This window comes from Colias philodice, chromosome 7, assembly GCF_061535455.1.
Source record: "Colias philodice isolate Cphi_HAF_F1 chromosome 7, ilColPhil1 Martin Lab GWU primary, whole genome shotgun sequence".
NCBI classification, from domain to species: domain Eukaryota; kingdom Metazoa; phylum Arthropoda; class Insecta; order Lepidoptera; family Pieridae; genus Colias; species Colias philodice.
The window spans coordinates 8,896,869-8,919,502 of NC_143092.1; the positions used below are offsets into that span (position 1 = coordinate 8,896,869).

A 22,634-nucleotide genomic window follows, 5' to 3' on the forward strand; every position below is an offset into this window, starting at 1 on the left:
ACGTGCTGCTGCTCGAAGAGTTCACTCTGAGTGCACACTCACGCGGCAGCAGCAGCAGGTGCCGCAGCATGGACAGCAGGTGCGGGTAGGCGGCCGTGTGGCTGAGCTTGTTGCGCAGCAGCTCGAACATGTCGCCCGCGCTGCGCGTGTCCACGTGCTGCTGCTCGAAGAGTTCACTCTGAGTGCACACTCACGCGGCAGCAGCAGCAGGTGCCGCAGCATGGACAGCAGGTGCGGGTAGGCGGCCGTGTGGCTGAGCTTGTTGCGCAGCAGCTCGAACATGTCGCCCGCGCTGCGCGTGTCCACGTGCTGCTGCTCGAAGAGTTCACTCTGAGTGCACACTCACGCGGCAGCAGCAGCAGGTGCCGCAGCATGGACAGCAGGTGCGGGTAGGCGGCCGTGTGGCTGAGCTTGTTGCGCAGCAGCTCGAACATGTCGCCCGCGCTGCGCGTGTCCACGTGCTGCTGCTCGAAGAGTTCACTCTGAGTGCACACTCACGCGGCAGCAGCAGCAGGTGCCGCAGCATGGACAGCAGGTGCGGGTAGGCGGCCGTGTGGCTGAGCTTGTTGCGCAGCAGCTCGAACATGTCGCCCGCGCTGCGCGTGTCCACGTGCTGCTGCTCGAAGAGTTCACTCTGAGTGCACACTCACGCGGCAGCAGCAGCAGGTGCCGCAGCATGGACAGCAGGTGCGGGTAGGCGGCCGTGTGGCTGAGCTTGTTGCGCAGCAGCTCGAACATGTCGCCCGCGCTGCGCGTGTCCACGTGCTGCTGCTCGAAGAGTTCACTCTGAGTGCACACTCACGCGGCAGCAGCAGCAGGTGCCGCAGCATGGACAGCAGGTGCGGGTAGGCGGCCGTGTGGCTGAGCTTGTTGCGCAGCAGCTCGAACATGTCGCCCGCGCTGCGCGTGTCCACGTGCTGCTGCTCGAAGAGTTCACTCTGAGTGCACACTCACGCGGCAGCAGCAGCAGGTGCCGCAGCATGGACAGCAGGTGCGGGTAGGCGGCCGTGTGGCTGAGCTTGTTGCGCAGCAGCTCGAACATGTCGCCCGCGCTGCGCGTGTCCACGTGCTGCTGCTCGAAGAGTTCACTCTGAGTGCACACTCACGCGGCAGCAGCAGCAGGTGCCGCAGCATGGACAGCAGGTGCGGGTAGGCGGCCGTGTGGCTGAGCTTGTTGCGCAGCAGCTCGAACATGTCGCCCGCGCTGCGCGTGTCCACGTGCTGCTGCTCGAAGAGTTCACTCTGAGTGCACACTCACGCGGCAGCAGCAGCAGGTGCCGCAGCATGGACAGCAGGTGCGGGTAGGCGGCCGTGTGGCTGAGCTTGTTGCGCAGCAGCTCGAACATGTCGCCCGCGCTGCGCGTGTCCACGTGCTGCTGCTCGAAGAGTTCACTCTGAGTGCACACTCACGCGGCAGCAGCAGCAGGTGCCGCAGCATGGACAGCAGGTGCGGGTAGGCGGCCGTGTGGCTGAGCTTGTTGCGCAGCAGCTCGAACATGTCGCCCGCGCTGCGCGTGTCCACGTGCTGCTGCTCGAAGAGTTCACTCTGAGTGCACACTCACGCGGCAGCAGCAGCAGGTGCCGCAGCATGGACAGCAGGTGCGGGTAGGCGGCCGTGTGGCTGAGCTTGTTGCGCAGCAGCTCGAACATGTCGCCCGCGCTGCGCGTGTCCACGTGCTGCTTCTCAAAGCGCCGCGCCAGCTCGCGCTCGTCCTCGCTGCGCACCATCTCGAAGAACTCGATGTGACGGTCGAGCGTCTCGTTCTCGTACTTTTTCAGTTTCTCGATCACTGCAAAAAAGAAAAAAAAAGGAATATTAGAAATGACATTTTTAAATATTCGGACCAGAAACTAGGCTAATAAAATCCTGAAAATAATGTTCAAGTTGTCAATTCCAATATTATCACTAGACAAGACTTAACGCGACACATAAAACATCAGAACAGAGCATCTTACAGAAGTTAGAAAAATAACTATTGAGTTTCTTTAAAATTCTTCTCGTTACACCCCTGCTGTAATGATCAGATCAGATTATTGCGCTCACCTGGCTGTATCCCAAGCATGAGCAGCTCGTAGCGCAGGTGCAGGCGGAACTCGAGGCTGTCCTCGCCGGGCCCGTAGCTGAGCACCGCGTTGACGAAGGACATGAGCGCGGTGTCGAGCGGCAGCTGGTCGCCGCGCCGCGCCGCGCCGCGCCCCAGCGCGCCCACTATCGACGAGAAGCGGGCCCGCTCGCCTGCGTGCTTCTGGTACGCTGTCATCGCCTCTAGCACCTACCCAATACAGCGTATTTACTTAAGTATAGGCCACAAAAAAAAATATACTCGGCCGGTATATTTTTTGATAACCTCCTCCTTTTTTTTTGAAGTCGGTTAAAAAATGATATTCTAAAATATAGATCACGTAGGAACAAGTGCAAAGGATACCAACATGATCCAAATCATGACCACCGTTTAAGGAACCATCAACCAGGAGTATTGCAAACACAACACAGTGACTAAAAGATAAAAAAAAATACAGTGCATCCAGCACTTACCAGCCGACGTGACACATTTTGAATAAAAATCAGGATCTCGAACAACTAGACATCCAGATATTGTAAACATAAATGTTGTAAAAATACTCTCCACCTATTAACAACCCACTTAACTATTAACATGAGGCATTGCGTCTGCTCATTTGCCTCCCAATAATTTTAAAATAAATCTATACTTATAATAAATCTGTAGAGAGGCTAATTCTGTACATGAAATATATTTAAAAAAAACTATGAAGGGGTGTTAAGGGATCGCTACTGATGCCAAAAATACAATCAGTAAAATTTTTGTCTGTCTGTCTGTATATTCGTTATAGAAACAAAAACTACTCGACGGATTTTAACGAAATTTGGCACAATTATTCTTATAGTATACTTTTTGTTTTTATTACGCTACGATTAATATGAGCAGAGCAGTGAAGGGAAATATGGGGAAAACGGGAGAAGTTACTCCTTTTTTTTAAGCTTCCGTCGCGTGTGCAGCCTTAATGGTTAAAGCTACATAGAAATCATGTGCGACACAAATGTTCTTCAATTATTATTATTATATAAAAATAAATTCCTAGACAGCATATTATGTCTATCTTTTAAAATTGACTCACAATAACACGTGAAACTTCAATAGCTTAGCAATTCGGAGCTTTCTGATTATATTTGTCAACTCTTACGTTTACAACACTCTCACTCATCCCTAATTAAAAAAAGTTTACGTTATTATCTATTCAATAAAAAAAGAATCATGTAAATCGGTGTAGAAATACCAAAGTTATACATGAAATACGCTTAAAAGTCATCGCGCGTGAATACAGAATCATACCATAAGGATTATTTTGGTGTATCAGTTGCCGCGTTCGACGCGTTTCGTGGCGGGAGCTATAAAAAGGCGGCGGGTTTCGCGTTGTCACGGCATCACGTGTGAACGGCTGAACCGATTTCGATAATTCTTTTTAAAGTGAAACTTTTATTACATCGTCTCAAACTTTTTGGTCTGTGTAGCGCATGTCGCGTGTATCGCGGCTGCCGAGTAGGTATACCTACTCGGCAGCCGACCGTCACGCGACATGCGCTACACAAAGCAGTGTCCGGAACCGTTCGAACAGTTTCACTTTTACCGTGGTTTCATAAAACCACACAACATTTTTTTTTTTATTATATTCCTTGAAGTACGAGGATGGTTCTTATGTAGAAAAAACGAAAATATGTACCACGGGCGAAGCCGGGGCGGACCGCTAGTAGTAAATATAAATCATAACCCCAGCACCTCGTCAATATTTCACCAAATTATCAAAGAAATTAAGCAAATGCAATACTTTAAGTTTATTGTTTCAATTTCCTCACCTTCTTATGTCCCCCAGGTACGAGACACACGGCTCCCAAAATCTCGAGAGCCGCAACTTTAGTTTTGACATTCTCCGTGTCGAGTGATTGCGCTATCAGGTCGATACTGGTGGGATGAGCCAGCACATGTGCTCGGCCGGTCTGAAAAATAAACATTAATTTAAAAAATCTCTTCTCCAAAAGATGTTCTACCTTATAATAATGCTACCTATAAAACAAATTTTTCTTTAAACGCTGCCAGGTACATTACAAAATTTTCTTGTCAAATTTAACTTTCATAACAAAATTATTTCAGCAAACTTACTTCAATTGTTCATATATTCTCTCACTCAATTCGGATGGTGGAACTAGGAGAACGTGAATCTACCAAAGATCTACATAGGCTCACTAAAATAGGCTACTTCTACCAAAGAAAACTTACAGAATTGTTCATAAGAGCCTTGATCCCGGCTATCAAGTTATGCCTGGTAACAGCATCGTCCCTTGGCGCTCTTTGCAAGGCCTCCAACAAGGCAGTAAGCCCTCCCTGCTTAATGAAACGTAACACGAAACTATGCGCTCGCGTCCGTAGTGCCGTCTTCAAGCCGTCGACGAGGCCGCTCGCTTCGGTTGGTGGAACTCCCTCTGATGATGCGAATGCCTGGAATTTAGATGATATAGTTTTAAGGAAGCATACTTGTAATTTATTGATAAAAAGCTAAGATTTTGTTGTAAGTTTTTTTTTAGATTAAATAAGGTTATTTACGGTGAGATCAATAACGTCAAGTCAACAACGTATTTAAGGAAAAGAAGCTGGACGAGATAATAGTAGGTTTAATGGGTGACACTGAACTTCGTACCAAAATTTTTGTGAAATGTAAAAAATTATATTTGATGAAGACAATTATTAAACCTTACAATATCTTCAGTTTATTTTATGGTTTTTAATGTCATCATTGTAGTATTTTATGCAGATGCAAAGGCTGAAACAATCATAAATTGTAAGGCCTAAAGTGTGTTTAGGTCGTCAAGATTTACGCAATAAATTGTTACTTACTTGTTTATTATTAATCATACTACTATATTTAAACTAAACAACATACATAATAATGCTGCTCTTTTATCAAGTACAACACTTAACTAGAATGTATTACAGCAAATAACATCCTTAGTGTGGAAAATATCAATATTCAACAATTAGTTTACATTTTTAGTATCCTTTCCCACAACTTCAACTTCCATTTGCCAATCTCATTAAGAACCACAATATTTGGCGTTTATTACTACTTGTTAGTTGTTATATTGTATGATCTTATATTCTGTCAATAACTGTTAGTCTATATCTATTCTTTCAACTCACATCAGCGATCTCATTAAGAGCCTTGATGTAATCCTCCACTTGCGGCGCATTAGCAAGGGGCAGCGCTTGGCCAGGTGGCGGGCGGCGGCTGCAGTAGATCTGCCACTTTTTGGCCGCTGGGAGCTCCATCATCGCTGCTTTATTCACTGCTGTTAGGTCTAGCTCTTCCTGTGAACGGAGAAAATATAATTGTTTTTAGAAGGAAACTATAATGTCTCCGAATAGGATATGAAGATACGTGTTAGAATTTATTGTAGAGAAATAAAGACGAAGAAATGAATATTTATTAATAAAGTATTATCCTCCTACACCACAGTACAGGTAATTTTTGAAATGGTAATTTATTCTTTTAGTGCCAATAATGTCCAAGCTACCAAAAGCAGCTTGTAAATAAGTACCATGGAAATCTCTTACAACATTTGAAAGGAAGCTTACTACAAACAGATTGATGTAGTCATTATATAACATGATTTATTTAATCCAGATGAAGTTCGTATAATATAGTAATAATTTTAATTACATTAATTAAGATATAATAGGCGTCACTTTCCTATCTGTGTAATTAATCAAACCCAAAAAGTATATGGAAAAAAACCTTGGAACGAAACCTGAATATCTAATCACCGAGCAATTTCCCAAACAAGATTCCACTGCCTGCAAATGGAAACATTAAAAAAAACTAAACCTTCACACGAATACCGTAGCGCAAAAATGTTTTAGGTGGAAAAGTTTGGTCATCTTAATGCAGTTAATTTGAGAGGTAAAAAGCTAGAATCTCGTCCGAAGGACTCTTCCATAAATGGTTTTCTGGTTCTTGTATGTATAATTATAAAGAAAATTAGACACTTAAATGTTATGTGTATACGTGAGGTGCATCTCGAACCGCTTAAAGGAATAATGCGTAAAAATATTATGACAATCCACAAAAAATTCTAACTTTACATTCCATGTTATTTTTAACATCAGTCTGACCATACTAAAGGATACCTATGTTAAGAAAATATCATCACATAACTACAGTAAAAATATATAAGCGACTTTAAACAACGCATCTTAGCGAAGGTGAAAGAGTCCCCTCTTCTATCAAAGAATACGTATTTCCACTAACATATCCATCCCACTTATCCCTTAAGAAAATCGTTCAGTGAAACAGATGTATGCATAATGCATCTGCCCCATACCCCACTAGGGGACAAATTAACATAACCATAGCTTCAACATAAACATTAATCAGTCTTAACTCAACCTCTAATTACTCATACATTGACTAATCTAAACAATAAAGACAGCTCAGTTAAAAGCATTCTTTCTAACCCTACATCTGTAACATAGCCCACAGGTCGCTATTGAAATGCCAAGGTACTCGACGGACCACGCCTCTGATATTCGGGCAATAGTGTTGTCACATGTGACTGTTGACAACTTGACAATGGGTACTGAAGGTCTGTTGGTCATAGACTCCACCCAGCAGTGGTGCAATGTTTGGACGAAATAGCTATTGAAAAATTATACGTCATGCTTTCAAGAAAAGTAACTAAAAAGATTTTTTCAAGAACATAGCTGTTATCAAAACGTTTATTTTTTTTTTATTTTTATTTTATTAAGGCTCATTAGCAGCAGTACATCGATTGTTTTACATAAAAAGTACACAAAAAATATAGGACATGATGTACAACTAATAAAAAATGAGCACTGCATGCACTACAACGTTATGAGTACCAATAGTGTTTCTGTTTCTTAAATAAGTTTGAATAAATAAAAAATATATTTCTGGAGGTTCCACACAACGACATTTAAGTTCAAAGCATGAAAAGCTTGTACGGTAAAAATGTTTCCATGAACATTTTTGTGTCATTTTTGAACACAGAAACATGTAAATCTGGCTTATGTATGAAGAATCCTTGTCAATTAAAACCAACAAAATTTAATGATTAATTAATTATTAGAGAACGCACTGAACCTTTTATTTTGATTGATAATAAACAGACTACTATTTGTACAATCTATGAACCCATATATTATAACACTTAAATAATATCTCCTCTACATATATTTTACACTAAATGACTCAAATATGACCCAAACATGAAGCAAGTAATAAATAACTATACTCAGCAGCTGTCAACAACCCCATTTGTTTCCATCATAATTATCTTCATGCTGTTAATGTGACAAATTTAATATCTCACATATGCAAATTTGGGCATACAAAGTAATGGGATAATTAACACCGTTAAAATTGATAAAAACATTATTGCAAATACAGGGCTATATATATAACTACTTTCTTTCTTGATTACTACCTATATAATAAAATGTTATTGCACTTTAATTTTAATTTCAAGAAAACGCGTAAAAGGTAGATTAAAAGATAGCAAAATACTTGAGATATGATCGGAGACTAATAAACACATGTAATAAGAACAATTTTCTTTCGCATTGTTCATAAAGTAAGCATTAACTAGAGAAAAATGACAGGAGCACTGAAAGACGGCTATTTGTATCACTTTTTTGCTCATTATTCTATTAAAGAGCTCTTTGCATATCGACTAGGACTTATAAACAGTCCTATCTAGGTCTATTATTAGATTAAAGTAGAACTATAAAATCAGTGTAATTTGCACATTTACGCTGCATACTCGAAAAAATCTAATAATAAAATAAAATATACCATCGGCATACATTTTAATTACAATTAACAACTTACGACCGCAACTTACGAAGCAATTGACAACTTACGACCGGAACGGTTGCGATAAATTGAATGTTAATAAATATGGAAGAGATATAAATCCACCATATGCCTCCTCACAATCATATTTAATCGCAAACTGGACAATTACAGAAGGCCTAGCTTTCGACTTTCCACCAACAAACGTCAATACGTTTGGCCGAAGAAAGCTCGACCCTTTCTTTACAAGACAAGTCATTTAACTCAAACTGCTTTCAATGTATTTTCGATTGAGTGAAATTTAGATGAGCACTTATTTTTAACAGTTTCAAAGTTGTTGAATAGAAATTACAAATATTAATACTTCATATATAGCATTATTTAAGACATGCATTCAATTTATTCAAATAATTAGAGCAATTATTAAAAACTCAACTAGGCAACACACGAAATCACCTTAGGGATCGATTTTTATTTAAATAAGTATTTTTTATTCGCACATCTTAAATTGAACGACGAAGCAGAAATAATCAGGAAGGAATCAGCTCTATTAAAATTATCCTTCTGCCTGTTGGAAATTAAAACACATTTAACACAAGTCTACACTAGCCTTAAGTAAAATCTCAATCTAGCTTGTACCTAATAAAATTATCATTTTATCTCACACCGTGTCAACAAGCATTCAATAAGGTTTACTATTTTCTCCTATAAATTTAAATCAAACGAGGTGGAGAAACTCAACCTGACTGCTTTATTTATTCGGTATCTACTGCATAAAGTACTTTTTGAATATGAATACGATACTGCGAAAAGGCAATATACTGTGGTATAATTTACATCAAGTCGAATGAAATGAACGCATAACTTCTAAAAGGCGGATTCACACAGCCTCGCGAAGCTTTTGACACGTGAGTTTGCTCCGTCAATGTGGACGTAGGAAATAATAGGATAAGAAAAGCGCGTGTGCCGACCGTGTACTGTTGGTGCATCTGTCTATTAGACAGGTCTCCACAGAGCTAGCAGTCTTGTGAAGCAACTTCGCGAAGCAATTTGGTCACTGTAAACGTCGATTGGCCGAGAAAACGTCGTATTTTGTTATTATCCTCGGTCGAGTCACTTACCGAGGCTGCTCGCTCTGTGTGGACCCGCCTTTACGGTAACGAAGTGATCTCGTCAAAGCAGCGCTGGTTCGACAGCTTGCTTTTACTTACACGTGCTATTATTTATCAGATAACTACTATAACATATTTCGTTTATTATTAGCTGCCTTGTTAGTTTTAACGTGGTTAGAAGCGTGTAAGAGTTTCTTTGTACAATTAATTAGTTTCCAAGTTGAGGAATAAAATTAGATTATGGCAATTGGCTTTCCCTTTACGTTAAGCAAATGTTTACTTTACTACAATATTAATGGAATATAATATTATTTTAGTCAAATTTGTGATGAACATTAATGATAAGAAAAAAATACATTTACCTAATAAATATATTATATAAGTAAAGTATAAAAAGGTGTCATGATAATTCTTATTTTCTTGAAGTTCTCGCTATCGGAGAGGAAAAAACCGCTAATATATATATATATATATATATATATATATATATATATATATTTATATATATTTATATATATTTATATATATATGGGTGATTATACAAAAATGGGGTAACTCGATGTCATCAGCCAATTTAAACAAAGTCTTATTATATTTTATTCAAATAACAATCTATTTTAAAACAATGAAGCGTCCTTTATTTGGTCACTCAATTTCACTTCTTTATTTAAAATACAAATGAATAAAAAAAATAAATTAATACCTCAAATGTCAGTACTTTGGCATGTCACAACTCCGAAAACCAACAATCAAGTGACTATCGTTTAAACATTATCATCGATTTAAGAAAACTTACAAAAACACTACAATCTTTGATGTACATAGTATTATATACTACAAATTTCATAACGCAATGTTTTCCATTTTATTTAAAAAATAAAATTAAACTTTGTCATCGTTTTCACTAGTCAGTCCGTTGTGTGTTTTTTAAATTCGAAATTCTCGCTAAATATCACCAAGTCGAGGTCAAATCCCTGTCTAAGTATTAATGTTGGTAATGAAGTTACTTGTGCACCGCATATTTTGACGGCCGTCATAACTGTACCAGCGCTAGGGTTGTGTTTGTCCTCTAAAATCTTGCTGCGCCAGTCAACATTTCAGTCCTATGGTGAGTCGTTATTTTATTGTTAATCCGATTTTTATTTTCATTTATAAATGGTTAACTATGATTTGTAAAAATATAGTTTGTTGATATTAGAAATTAGGCAAAAAAACATAATTTGTGATTATAACCTCATATTAAGTCCCTTTTCATCAATCCGCTGGCATCAGTCCTTTGTCAGATATCGTGCCAGAGGACTGACGCGACCCCATAGTACTGATGATTCTGTCGTTTTTGAGAACTTTTATCTTGATTGCTATTGGTATAAGCATTTCTATTTTATATTTCAGTTTAAAACATCATGCGCCACGCTAAAAGAACCTGAATTTGACTAGGGAAGAAACATTTAAGAAAGAGTAGCAAAGAAAAGAGCTATTGAAACAAACTACTAATAATTTTATTAAAAAAGATCTTATTTTATTTTAATTATTGATTTTGATGCTTTCAGGGCATAGCTTTTTATATTTATCAGATAAATACGTATACGTATATTACTGTGAAGTAAACTTACCTCAAAATAACATAAAAGTTAATTAATATACTTAATAACATTATAAAAATGTCAAGGGGCTCTTATGAAAACTCAGATGAGACTTTCATTCGAGACTTTGGTTTTTAATTTTACTATAATTAGTACTTTTAACATAAATATTGGTAGATTTTTAGGGCTCCGAACCTCAAAAGGAAAAAACAGAACCCTTATAGGATCACTTTGTTGTCCGTTTGTCTATTAAGACATTTTTTTTGGAACGCGTGGAGGTATCAATCTGAAATTTATATTGGATACTCAAGATTAAGAACCCTTAGGGCTGTAAAAAAATCAAACTTATAACGCAACGCAATCAAAAGATACCTACATCCGTTAATACTGCAAATTTCCGCAAAACTAAATATTCGCAAGGGAATAAAAAAACACACAGGATGCTTGCAGTGTATACAGTCGACTATAAACTGCTATATAGTTTACTTCTACTTGGTAAATAGCAACGTCTTTATAACACAGATAAGGAAAAATTGCTAAAAGTGTAAATTTTTAGTTACAGCATAATAAAAAATAGGTTTTTTAGGACTCCAACTCGGACTTGGCCGTTTTTTTGTTTCTATTGTTTGTGAATTACTTGAAATATCAAGTAAAACTAAGTCAAAGTAGAAAAAGTTAAGTAAGAGAGTAAGAATATTCACGTAGCGTTAAATGTCAGTAGGCTGTTTTGAAACTTGAGACATTGTTTTTTCCCAGTATCACATATTATTAATTATCATTTTTAAACGTAACTAAGTGATTTTAATACTTAAAAGACATGTGCCATTATTAAAACTGAGAGATTTGTAGTAATTTTCATTCAATTTCTTTAAGAATATTACAAAATTGTGTTTTTTATCAGTACCATGTTAGCCTCGTCAGTCCCCTGGAGGCCAATTTCAGAAAATTTAAAATATCTCACAATCTACTTAAAAAACTGGCTGGCCCGATATGGAACAATATATTCATTAGATTAGCTATCATATACACCCTAATTTGTAACAATCTGATATAAAAAATATAGTAAACAAAATATCCTCAAAAGTTACCCCATTTTTGTATAATCACCCATATATATATACCATAAGTAAATTCTACGAAGCATTGATACTCAGGAATTCAACCGATTGAGATAAATTCTTTAGTGGAAACGGATTTAACTCATTTATAAGAAGTTTACAAGTTACAAATCTTTAACTTAACATATGTAGGAATAATATCACGTTTAATTATTTTGGTTTATTAAATACTCGAAGAAATTCTACCTACTGCATCAAATAAGACGATACCTACCTATTTCCCCAATCTTTTTATAAATACATATGTACTCAAACTTTGTTGGAGGATCAAAAATCTTCTCTCCTTCTTTTTTCAAGTCGGTTAAAAATTACATAACCATGCGATAAAAGGAACGGCCAGCTAAGTGCATCGTGACTCCCTTCGCTATGTCAAGGTCAGCGAATTTATCGATATCTTATTGCTATTCAAATTGTGGCAACTTTTGTTGCATACCGAGAAAAATATCGTGACTTGCCCTAAAGTAATGTTTACTGTGTGTTTTAATAAACGTGGAAATATTTTATTCGGGTTCCGTAGGAAAACTGTGTTTTCTAATAATATATGGAATACATCATAGCTTATTAGCCTTTAAGCCGAGGCCGTATGTCTATCCGTCGTATAATCATAGTATAAAGAGATTATACTATGAACTAAGGTCGTTAGCTACTATAAAATATTCTGTGCTATGGTACCTATAAGCCTCCTCGTCAAAACCGAATACACATCCGCATATTAAACTTCATAATGTGTACATAACAGAGAAAAGAATGGAAAAAAGGGTAAAGATTTCCTTTATTTATCGAACAGAGATTACTACTACTGTGCCTAGCCTTATCCCAGTTCACTTGGGGTCGGCTCTCCTCGTCATTCTTCGCCAGAGACATCGATTCCGGGTCGTCGAATCATTTACTTGAGCTTTCTTCAGGTCTTTGTTGATAACAGACATCCAAGTTTGTAGGGGTCTACCTCGCTTTTTCGGTCCAGAATCTATGGCCAAGACTCGCTTGGTCATGTGCTCTTCAGGTCTTCTCATCACGTGGCCATACCATTGGAGACGTCTTTCCGACAGCTTCTCTTCTATTGGTCTTATCTTGAAGCTACCACGGATATGAGTGTTTCTCACTTTGTCGGCAAGGGTAACACCTCCAGCCCATCTGAGCATCCTCATTTCCGCTGCGTGTATTTTTGTCGCATGGGCCTGTTTTATGGGCCAGCATTCACTACCGTAAATGAGAGCTGGTCGAATCGCTGTTTTGTATGCCTTCCCTTTCACACGCACCGGCATCCTGTTGTCACAGAGTACGCCGGATAGTTCCCTCCACTTCATCCAGCCAGTGTTGATGCGGTTGGTCACGTCTGCATCAATGGTACCGTTGTTAGATATAACAGAGCCTAGGTATTTAAAATGGTCGACAGTTTTAAGCGGGTGACTTTGAATGTTAATAGTGCGATCTTGGTTATTTGAGCCATAGCAGCACTGCATATATTCCGTCTTTTGACGATTGATCTTCAAACCTGCGGTCTCTAAGGCGTGTCTCCAGTTCTCCAGTGCTTCTTCAAGATCTTCGGCACTATCTCTAATCAGTACAATATCGTCTGCGTACAACAAATCCCAGGGAGGTTCTCTTTGCAAGTTTGCAGTCAGATAATGCATGATGAGATTGAAAAGTAGCGGACTCAACGCCGAACCTTGGTGGACACCCACTGCCACCTCAAATTCCTTGCTCAACCCTGCCGGACTTCTCACCTTAGTAGTAACCTTATGGTACATATTGGCAACCACATTGATATAATACTCTGGAACATTCTGTGACCGCAGAGACTCCCAGATCAAATGTCGTGGTACTCGGTCGAAGGCCTTTTCTAAATCTATAAATGCGAGGTGGATGTCTTTCTTCATTTCTCTATGCTTCTCCAATAAAATTCTCACACAGTGCAGGGCATCAGTAGTTGATTTCTGCGCCGTGAAGCCACATTGGTTTTCAGTGATATTAATCAACTGCAGGAGTCGATTGTTGATGACTCTCTCCCATATCTTAAGTGTATGTGACATGAGTTTTATGGCACGATAGTTTTCACACCGTCTTAAGTCACCTTTGTTTTTAAAGAATGGGACTAAGAAGCTTTTCCTCCATTCAGTAGGAATTCCATCACGTAGAATTCTATTAAAAAAAAATTTATTCCGTCAGCAAAAATTAAACATGAGCTGTAATGACCTTCAACTGTATGAAAACAATACGAATAACGTCGGAATTTCTACAAAAAATAATTTTGAGCCTCCCGGTAATTCTACGAGCATGAGAAGAAACTCCCAGTCACAAGATAAGCCAAGCCAAACCAAACCTAATAATGTTCCTGAAATCTTACTCATTGGTAGTCAACAGTGTAAAGGACTAACATTGGAACTTATACACTCAAGATATGGTACTAAATATGGTAAATACTACATCAACTCGTGGATTAAACCCTATGCAAAAACAGTAAGCCTTCTGAATTCTCTGGATAGTTTTCATGATCTTCCTGAAAACTACCTGGTACTCTGTGTCGGGGAAAATGACACTAATCCCTATGAAGTTATGATTGAGTTATCAACTACATTAAAACGTTTAAAAAACTGTAAAATAATTGTACTAAGTTTGTATAAAAATAAATATCTGAATGAATCACTATTAAATAAAATGGTCCAAAATGTATGTTCAAATTTTGAAAATTGTACATATTTATATTTTAATTACAATCTTTACCGTACAAAAGCACAGAATTTGTCAGCTATATGTGTCAAACTAAGACCCAATTTCACCAATATTTTCTAAATCAGACATTTATTAATCGAGCTTCAAATTAAACATGTATTTTAACATCGTTGTCAACTCTACAGGTCCCAAGAAGGAAATCTAACAGCCGATTATCAAATCGACCATTAACTGAGCGACTCACGAATCATTCATTCGTATTTTAAACCGCCCGAAACAAAATGTCATAGTTGACAATGCCATAGTTTCGCACGTTGGGGCTATTTGTTCTAGTTGTATAATAACTGTCATGTTTGGTAATTCGACTAAATTGAAATGTTCTAACACAGTATACAATTTAATAATCATGTAGAAACTTTTACGTTTGCTGGTTTATATGTCAAACGATTTGGTCGTTACCATGGTTACAAATGTTTGATGTTATTTGGAGATTGTTTTGTTGTGATTTTTCTTGTGTTATTTTAATTTTATTTTGAGTTGAATAAATACAATAATGTTGAAGAAAAATCGCGGTTCAATTTCACTTGGTCGAAGGTAAACTGGATCTGGTTGAAATTACGAAAAAAAATTCGGAGTCAGAAGGAAAGTGCGAGAGATCTCATACTAGAAGAGCAATTAAAACAAGAAAAATAAAGATACATTTAAAGTAAATTAATAGTAAATTCTTGTTTGTAATAACCTAGTATCTAGTTGTTATAACCTATTTATTGAATGATGTTGATAGGTACAATCTAAGGGTACAATAAAAATGTTTTATAAAAACACAAGTTTTATTTATTTAGGTAACATGAAAAATTACATATTTCTATAACAATGTCACATTTAAATTAAATTAGGATCATCATCATCGTCAGCCCATATACTTTCTCACTGCTGGGACATGGGATTGGTAGTGCTAACTTAAACTTAAACACGGTAAGGGATCAGGTCATTATCCACTACGCTATCTTATGATATGTCGGTTTCCTCACAATGTTTTTCACCACTGAGCCATCACTGCACTGCACTACAATAAGCAGTTGGTCTGTAGGTGAAACTGATAGATTCCTAAAACAGAATTTAAAATTAAGATAAGTACATTTCATAATCATGAGGAGGCCTGAGCCTTACCTGAGTAGTGGTGAAGTTTACATTTTAAGTACCTATATTGGTATTCAATACTAGATTTGACATGACTCACAGGATTATTATGGTTTAATTGAAAATAATACAGTATGTAGGAAGGAACCTTTTATGCACATAAATATAAATATTACCTCACGAGATAGTTTTACTTACAGATCCGACGGTTATTCGAGTTTATCTTCAATTAATTGCAATACTTCCAAAACCGATTGTTTTGATAAACGAAATCTTGTACTAAAATCAACATCATCATATTCTTCGAAACAATGACGACGTCTTTATAAATTCTGGGCCGTCGCGGTCGCACTATATAATCCAAATTATACAAATCATCCAACACATCTTCATTTACAAAAATAAAATAGTATGCAGAGTCCATCTTGACAGCAAGAAAACTTCAAATCATTTTTTCTAATCGCTTGTTAAAAATTTAAAGAGCCTCTATGCCACGGGTTAAATATAATGCCGTGTTAAGGAAACTAATCCTCGATTAGGTCATGGTGGGACACTCCCTTACATTGATGTCCCGTTAAAAGAGTTAACAGCGTGTTAAACTAACTAACAGAGCTTGATGAAACTGGGCCTAAATCTAATATTTGACTACGATTTTTATAAAAACAAATTCTTGACCTTTAATAAACAAAAGGGTATATTTTGTAACACTAACAGACTTTCTTCCAATATTAATGTTAATACTTGTAATTTTAATAAAAATAAGCCTGAAAATGCTAATGTCCAAAAAGGAACCATTCCTTACTATTTTTCGGTAATTAAAGGGAAGCCTAGTCAGCGCAACATCCACAAACAAACAAAAGCGGTAACAGATATAATAAAAAAAGGAACCATACCCTATTACTTTTCAAATATAAAGAACAATTCGAATAGTGATACGAAAATAAATCCATCCTCCGTCAATTTTTTAGATCGCCGAGCCATTATTCCAAAAAATACTTAAAAAATTATTCTTATTTAGTTCATCAAAACATAGCTGGTATCCTAAATAAATTAGACGAGATAGAATTGTGTCTTCCTCAACTAAAAGATATTAAAATTGAGTTCTTGCATATTCTTTGCTTCTCTGAAACGTTTGTAAAAAAAGGTGACGAACCTAATATCTTATTGAAACATTATAGCTTAGCAACTTATTACTCTAGGACAAATATAAAGAGAGGTGGAGTGTGTATTTTTGTAAGAAAACCAATGGAATTTAAAGTGATAGACTTTTGTATAGAGTTATCTGAGGAAAAGTTGTTTGAGTGCTGTGGCGTTGAAATTCCTAAATTAGACTATACTGTTATATGCATATATAGGACACCAAACTCAAATCTATCGGATTTCTTCAAGAAACTCGAATTACTCCTGCATCGGCTTTTACATAAAAAAGATAGAAAACTTATACTTTGTGGTGATTTTAACATCAACATTTTAAAAATTAATAATATGACAAATACTTACAATAATATAATGTTGAATTATAACTTAAAAATGCACATTACAAAACCTACAAGGCAGCAGACCTGTATTGATCATATAATTAGCAATATAGATGGGGCGAAGGGTGATGTACACCAATTGTACCTTTCTGATCATAACACTGGTCAATCACTCTCGGTACCTATTACAAAAACTAATCCAAAAATTAAACATTGGTTCATTAAAAGAAGAGATTATTGTAAGGAAAATCTATCCAAATTCCGAGATTGCATGTCTAACCTGACTTGGAGTAATGTATACGAGGAGTTAAATAGTAATAAAGCGTGCGAAGAATTTCACAGTAATCTAGTACTATTCTATAATCTCTGCTTTCCATTTATTAAAATTAAAGTAAGTTGTAATAACCATGCACCTAAATGGATAACGAAAGGCCTCAGGAAATCCTGCAAAACCAAACGCCAACTTATTTATAACTATTACAAAAATAAAACTTCTGAAAACAAAAAACTACAGGGAGACTACGGTAAAATACTAAAAAAATGTGTAAAGACTTCCAAGAGGCTTGTCAACATAAACTACTTAAATAATGCACTTAATAAGTCTAAAGCAACCTGGAATTTAATCAAAAAGAAGATAGATGAGGTGCGGTCATTTGATGAAATAGGTCCAATCAAAGCTAACGGAAAAATTGTCACTGACACGAATCAAATAGCCCATGAATTCAATAGCCACTTTACTAACATAACGCAAACAAGAACTGGATTAGCACCAGACTTTAGTTGTGTTCAAACATCGAATTCATCTATATTTCTGACACCCTGTACTACTCTAGAGATATTTTCAATAATAGCATCCCTTAAAAATACTAAAGCCGCTGGGTACGACTCTATTACAACCCACGTTTTAAAGCACTGCAAGACAGAACTGACAGACGTTATTACTCACCTGATAAACCTTTCCTTTGAACAGGGCACTTTTCCAGACTGCCTAAAGATATCTATAGTTAAGCCTGTCTATAAAAAAGGTGATAAACAGATGCTTAACAATTACAGACCCATAACTCTGATCCCGATTCTAGCGAAGGTATTTGAAAAAGCTATGTATAGGAAATTAAATTCATTTTTAGAAAAATTTAACATAATTAAAGAAGAGCAGTGTGGGTTTCAAAGAAACAAATCAACGTCATTGGCTACATTCTATTTAGTAAAAACATTGATCGAGCATATGGACAAGCGAGAAAAGGTTACAGCGATCTTCTTGGATATGAGTCGGGCTTTTGATTTTGTTAATCATAATATTCTTCTCCATAAATGTAATCTGTATGGAATAAGAGGACCAGCACTTGATTGGCTCGAAAGCTATTTAAAAAATCGTCAACAATACGTAGAAATAGCCCACGCACACTCGGATCTAAACGTTAGAATGCACAGATCCGCTCTTAAATATAACAGAAGTGGAGTGCCGCAAGGAAGCGTCCTTGGACCTTTATTATTCCTCCTATATATAAACGATTTGCCCAATATAACACCGCATAAATGTGTACTGTTTGCTGATGATGTATCAATTATTATTGCCGATAACAAACTTACTGACTACCAATCCGTTATTAATAACACAATTAAAAATGTAATAGAATGGTTAGAAACTAATGATTTAAACATTAATATAGGTAAAACAAACTTTATTCAATTTCACAATTATAAAAATAAAACAACCCCACTACATTTAACTTTTCGCGGAACATCAATGACCGAGCTTGCAGAAACTAAGTTCTTAGGTGTTATTATTGACAAAAATTGTAATTGGAAATCGCAAATTCAAACAGTTGCATCACGACTTCATAGATTCGTGTATGCTCTAAGAAAATTACGTAATGTGGTTTCAGAAAGGGCCGCTATTGTTGCTTACCACGGCTATGTTGGCTCTATATTGAGATATGGTATTTTAATATGGGGTAATTCTACTGACGTACACCAAGCTTTTCTAGCTCAAAAAAAGTGTGTCAGAGCTATAACAGGAATAGGACCCCTCGATAGTTGCAGACCGATGTTTCGAAGGTTACAGATCCTGACTGTAGCTTGCCTTTATATTCTCGAGATAGCTCTTTTCGTAAAAAAACATACATATCATTTTGTTACTTTTGAAAAAGACTGCCTGTTTCAGACTAGGGATCCCACCCGACTACGCTTCCCCATGTGTAAATCAAAATTATTTTGTGCCAATTGTCAAGGAATGGCTATAAAAATCTATAATCACTTTCCCCCAAATATAAGGAGTTGTAATCTTAATAAATTTAAATGGAGGATTACTTCATTTCTGAAACAAAAATGCTTTTATACGGTGAATGAATTTCTGACATGTAAGATGAACGAGGACTTGGCTTAGGCTTAAATATTGTATTGACTTTTGTTTCTTTATTTATTATAATAATATTATGTAAAAAAAACTAATTTCCGAACCGAATATTCGACCGAAATATTTGTTTGTAAAAATTTATAATAGCTGCTATAATTTAATATATATATAATGTTAATGGGATCTAGTGTTGTGTAATATAAAATTGTTTATTGTAATTTATAATATATTTGCATGCTCAATTAAGAGCCAGAATGTTTAAGAGCCTATGTAATATGTATCTACCTAACATCTTTGTAAATGTACATTCTGCAAATAAATAAATTTGAATTTGAATTTGAATTTTAAAAAGTTGTGTGAGGAAAAGAGCTCCTTTCTCACCCAACTTTTTCCATAGGTCAGCGGGTACTTCGTCAGGCCCCACTGCTTTGTTGTTAGACATTTTCCTAACAGATGTTTTAACTTCGTCTAGGCTAATTTCCTGTATTGGTCCCTCAACAGCTGGTAAGTGTGGTGGTTCTTCGTATGGATACGTCTGATTAAGGAGTTCCGAGTAGTATTCCTGCCATCTTGCGTTAATATGAGCGTTTGAGGTCAGTAGCTGATCATCCTTGTTTTTGATGTATCTCGAGTTACGAACATCCATATTGTTAACTCTTCTTTGTCTAGCTATTCTAAAAAGTTCCCTGTCGTCTTTGGCTCTTTCTAGTCTTTCGTAGAATTCTTCGTCGTGATGAGCTCTTGCGCAGGCAACTTCTCGTTTAGCTGCTTTCTTCGCAATGCAATAATTACTACGATCCTCTTCACTTCTACTTAATTGCCAGATCTTAAATAATTTCTTTTTCATCTTGACTTTTTCTTCTACTTCTTCTTTCCACCACCGCGCTTGCTTGTTATTCTTGAGAGGACCCTTTGAGGTTCCAAATATTTCTGAGGCTTTCTGCAAACAATAATTTTGGAAGCTGCTCCACATTATATCAGCTGTTCGAGTGTCATTTTCCAGTTCTTTGTCCACATAGTCTACCATTTCTCTTATGAATCTATCTCCTTCAACTAGATATAGCTTATGCCATCGGATTTTAGGTGTGTAATGCATAAAGACTTTAGTGGTCTTTGGCATTATAATATCGGCGACTAGCAGACGGTGTTGTGATGTAAGAGGCTCCCCTAGTATCACCTTGCAGTCTCTGAAAATATGTAGCCTAGAACGATCAGCTAGGATATAATCAATTTGGGTATTTGATCCTCCACTTTGATATGTTATTTTATGCTTGTCTGGTTTCTTAAAGAATGTGTTAATTATGGCCATATCATGTGTGATTGCAAAGTCTAAGATGTCAATACCCTGAGTATTCTGGTTACCATAACCCTGACCGCCGTGTACTCTCTGGTGGGGAAGGGAGGTAGTTCCGACATGACCATTTAAGTCTCCTCCAACGTATTTGCTCTCACCTAGAGGGAAGGATTGCAACAGGTCATTTAGGTCATTCCAGAATACTTGTTTTTCCAATTCACTACAAGCTGTCTGTGGTGCGTACGCTGATACAATATTCATGCAGGGCTGTTTGTCCAATGCAAACTTTATTGAAATAATGCGGTCGCTCACGCGTTTAACTTCCACTATACGCTCTTGCAAGTCACAATCAATTACGATGCCTACGCCATTTTGTTTAGAAGTATTGCCATGATAGATGAGTTTATATCCATTTCCTATATTTCGCGCTTTCGACCCCTTCCACTTGGTTTCCTGTATACAACAGATATTAACCTTGCGTCTGAGAAGTACTTCGCTCAGTTCTGCGCTGCGTCCAGTCATGGAGCCTACGTTCCAAGTTGCTATACGCATCTTTTTGCTCTGTCTGTGTACATCCATGACTGTGCCGTCGCTTTGGGGGTACGCCCTAGCATTTTCATCGCCTATAATTCTATCGTCGCTTCGGGGGTACGCCCTAGCATTTTGTCTCGACTTTATTTTAACTTTACTTTTCATGATGAGGAGAAGTTTAAAATGGCTTTTAGTTTTACGGCCGGTTGCCACCTGACGCCAAGACAGTAACCCCTCCTGCTAACTGGGGCTTAGGACGCCGCCGTTGACCTCCATAGGTTCATCCGCCGCCGACCTCTACACAACACCCTGCCTGGTGCTGCTGCTTTCCACTAACCCTAAATCCGAATATGTCAGATCGGCATAGTAGAGAGTATATACGTGCCTGTTGGTCCGCGGGAGGTATTTCCCTCCTACCCTGCATATCTACAGAGCATTCCCCTATCCGCCACCTGGGGACGCGTTCTCTAGAGGTCAGGCTCCCCCGAGAATAATTTATATTAAATAAACAATTTATTTAATATCTGTTTGTCAAAAACAAAAACCATATACATTCCATAAAAGATTGAAAACTAAACTTATGCTTGTTAGTTGTTACGGTCCTAAATACACAAACAACACAATAAAAACAAAGTGAATGTAACATACATTATGGTTACATGTAACATTACTTGGACATTATGTAGATTATGACATAAGCCGCCGTAAGTACTACATAAACACAAGATTAGTTTAATATTAACATACAAATATGATAAGTAATATGTGTTTTTGTAAACGCCTATAAGTGGAATTAGTTTTTGCAACAGGTCTTCAAAGTTTTCTATAATGTTATTAATGTGAATATATGATTTTACACACGGTTTGTATTACATAGTGTTTATTTAATTTATCTTATAGATTTTTCCCATGATTTACATAACGAAATGTTTATTAACTAACGTTGCAAAAGTTTGTATCCATATCGTAGTACAAAACCTATTATAGTCTATATGCATCAGAAAGTTGGGTTAGTTAGAGGAAACTTATAACTCAAGAATGGCTCAACAGATTATAATAGTTTTAGTTTCATTGATTATGTCTACTCTTAATTTACGATAATAACGGTTAATTTGAAAGTTACTAAAGAGTTAATTAAAAGCTTACTAAAGTCTACCCAGATTCCGTCAACAATCACATAACCATCCGCTTCCCTTTATCCAATCATCATAATTCATATTATAACCACAAACTTTCGTACCACGCATTCATTAAGAGAAATCATTAATCTCGATTGTACCACTGCCAATCAACGTCACCATCTGAGCTGGTGAAAGTTTTGGCGTCTGGTGATTGACTGGTATACTTGGAAGGTACTGCTGCGCTTGTGAGCCCTTGGAGGCATCTTTAATTAATATATGCTAATCAAGAACAGAAACACGAATAAGTATTTAAGCGAATAGGTTTTAGCATCAGTCAATAGAAT

General features: G+C 37.2%; 1 protein-coding gene across 1 annotated transcript in view; it reads right to left on the reverse strand.

Annotated features, from left to right (window-relative positions):
• Positions 1-22,634, reverse strand: part of DAAM (disheveled-associated activator of morphogenesis-like protein) — a 74,772-nt gene that overhangs the window by 12,447 nt on the left and 39,691 nt on the right. The window contains exons 5-9 of the mRNA XM_089697543.1: positions 5,214-5,381; positions 4,296-4,514; positions 3,875-4,015; positions 2,045-2,273; positions 1,563-1,790 (exon numbers count right to left, since the gene is read on the reverse strand). Of these exons, the coding sequence (XP_089553669.1) occupies positions 1,563-1,790; positions 2,045-2,273; positions 3,875-4,015; positions 4,296-4,514; positions 5,214-5,381 (985 nt within the window). The remainder of the gene's footprint in view (positions 1-1,562; positions 1,791-2,044; positions 2,274-3,874; positions 4,016-4,295; positions 4,515-5,213; positions 5,382-22,634) is intronic.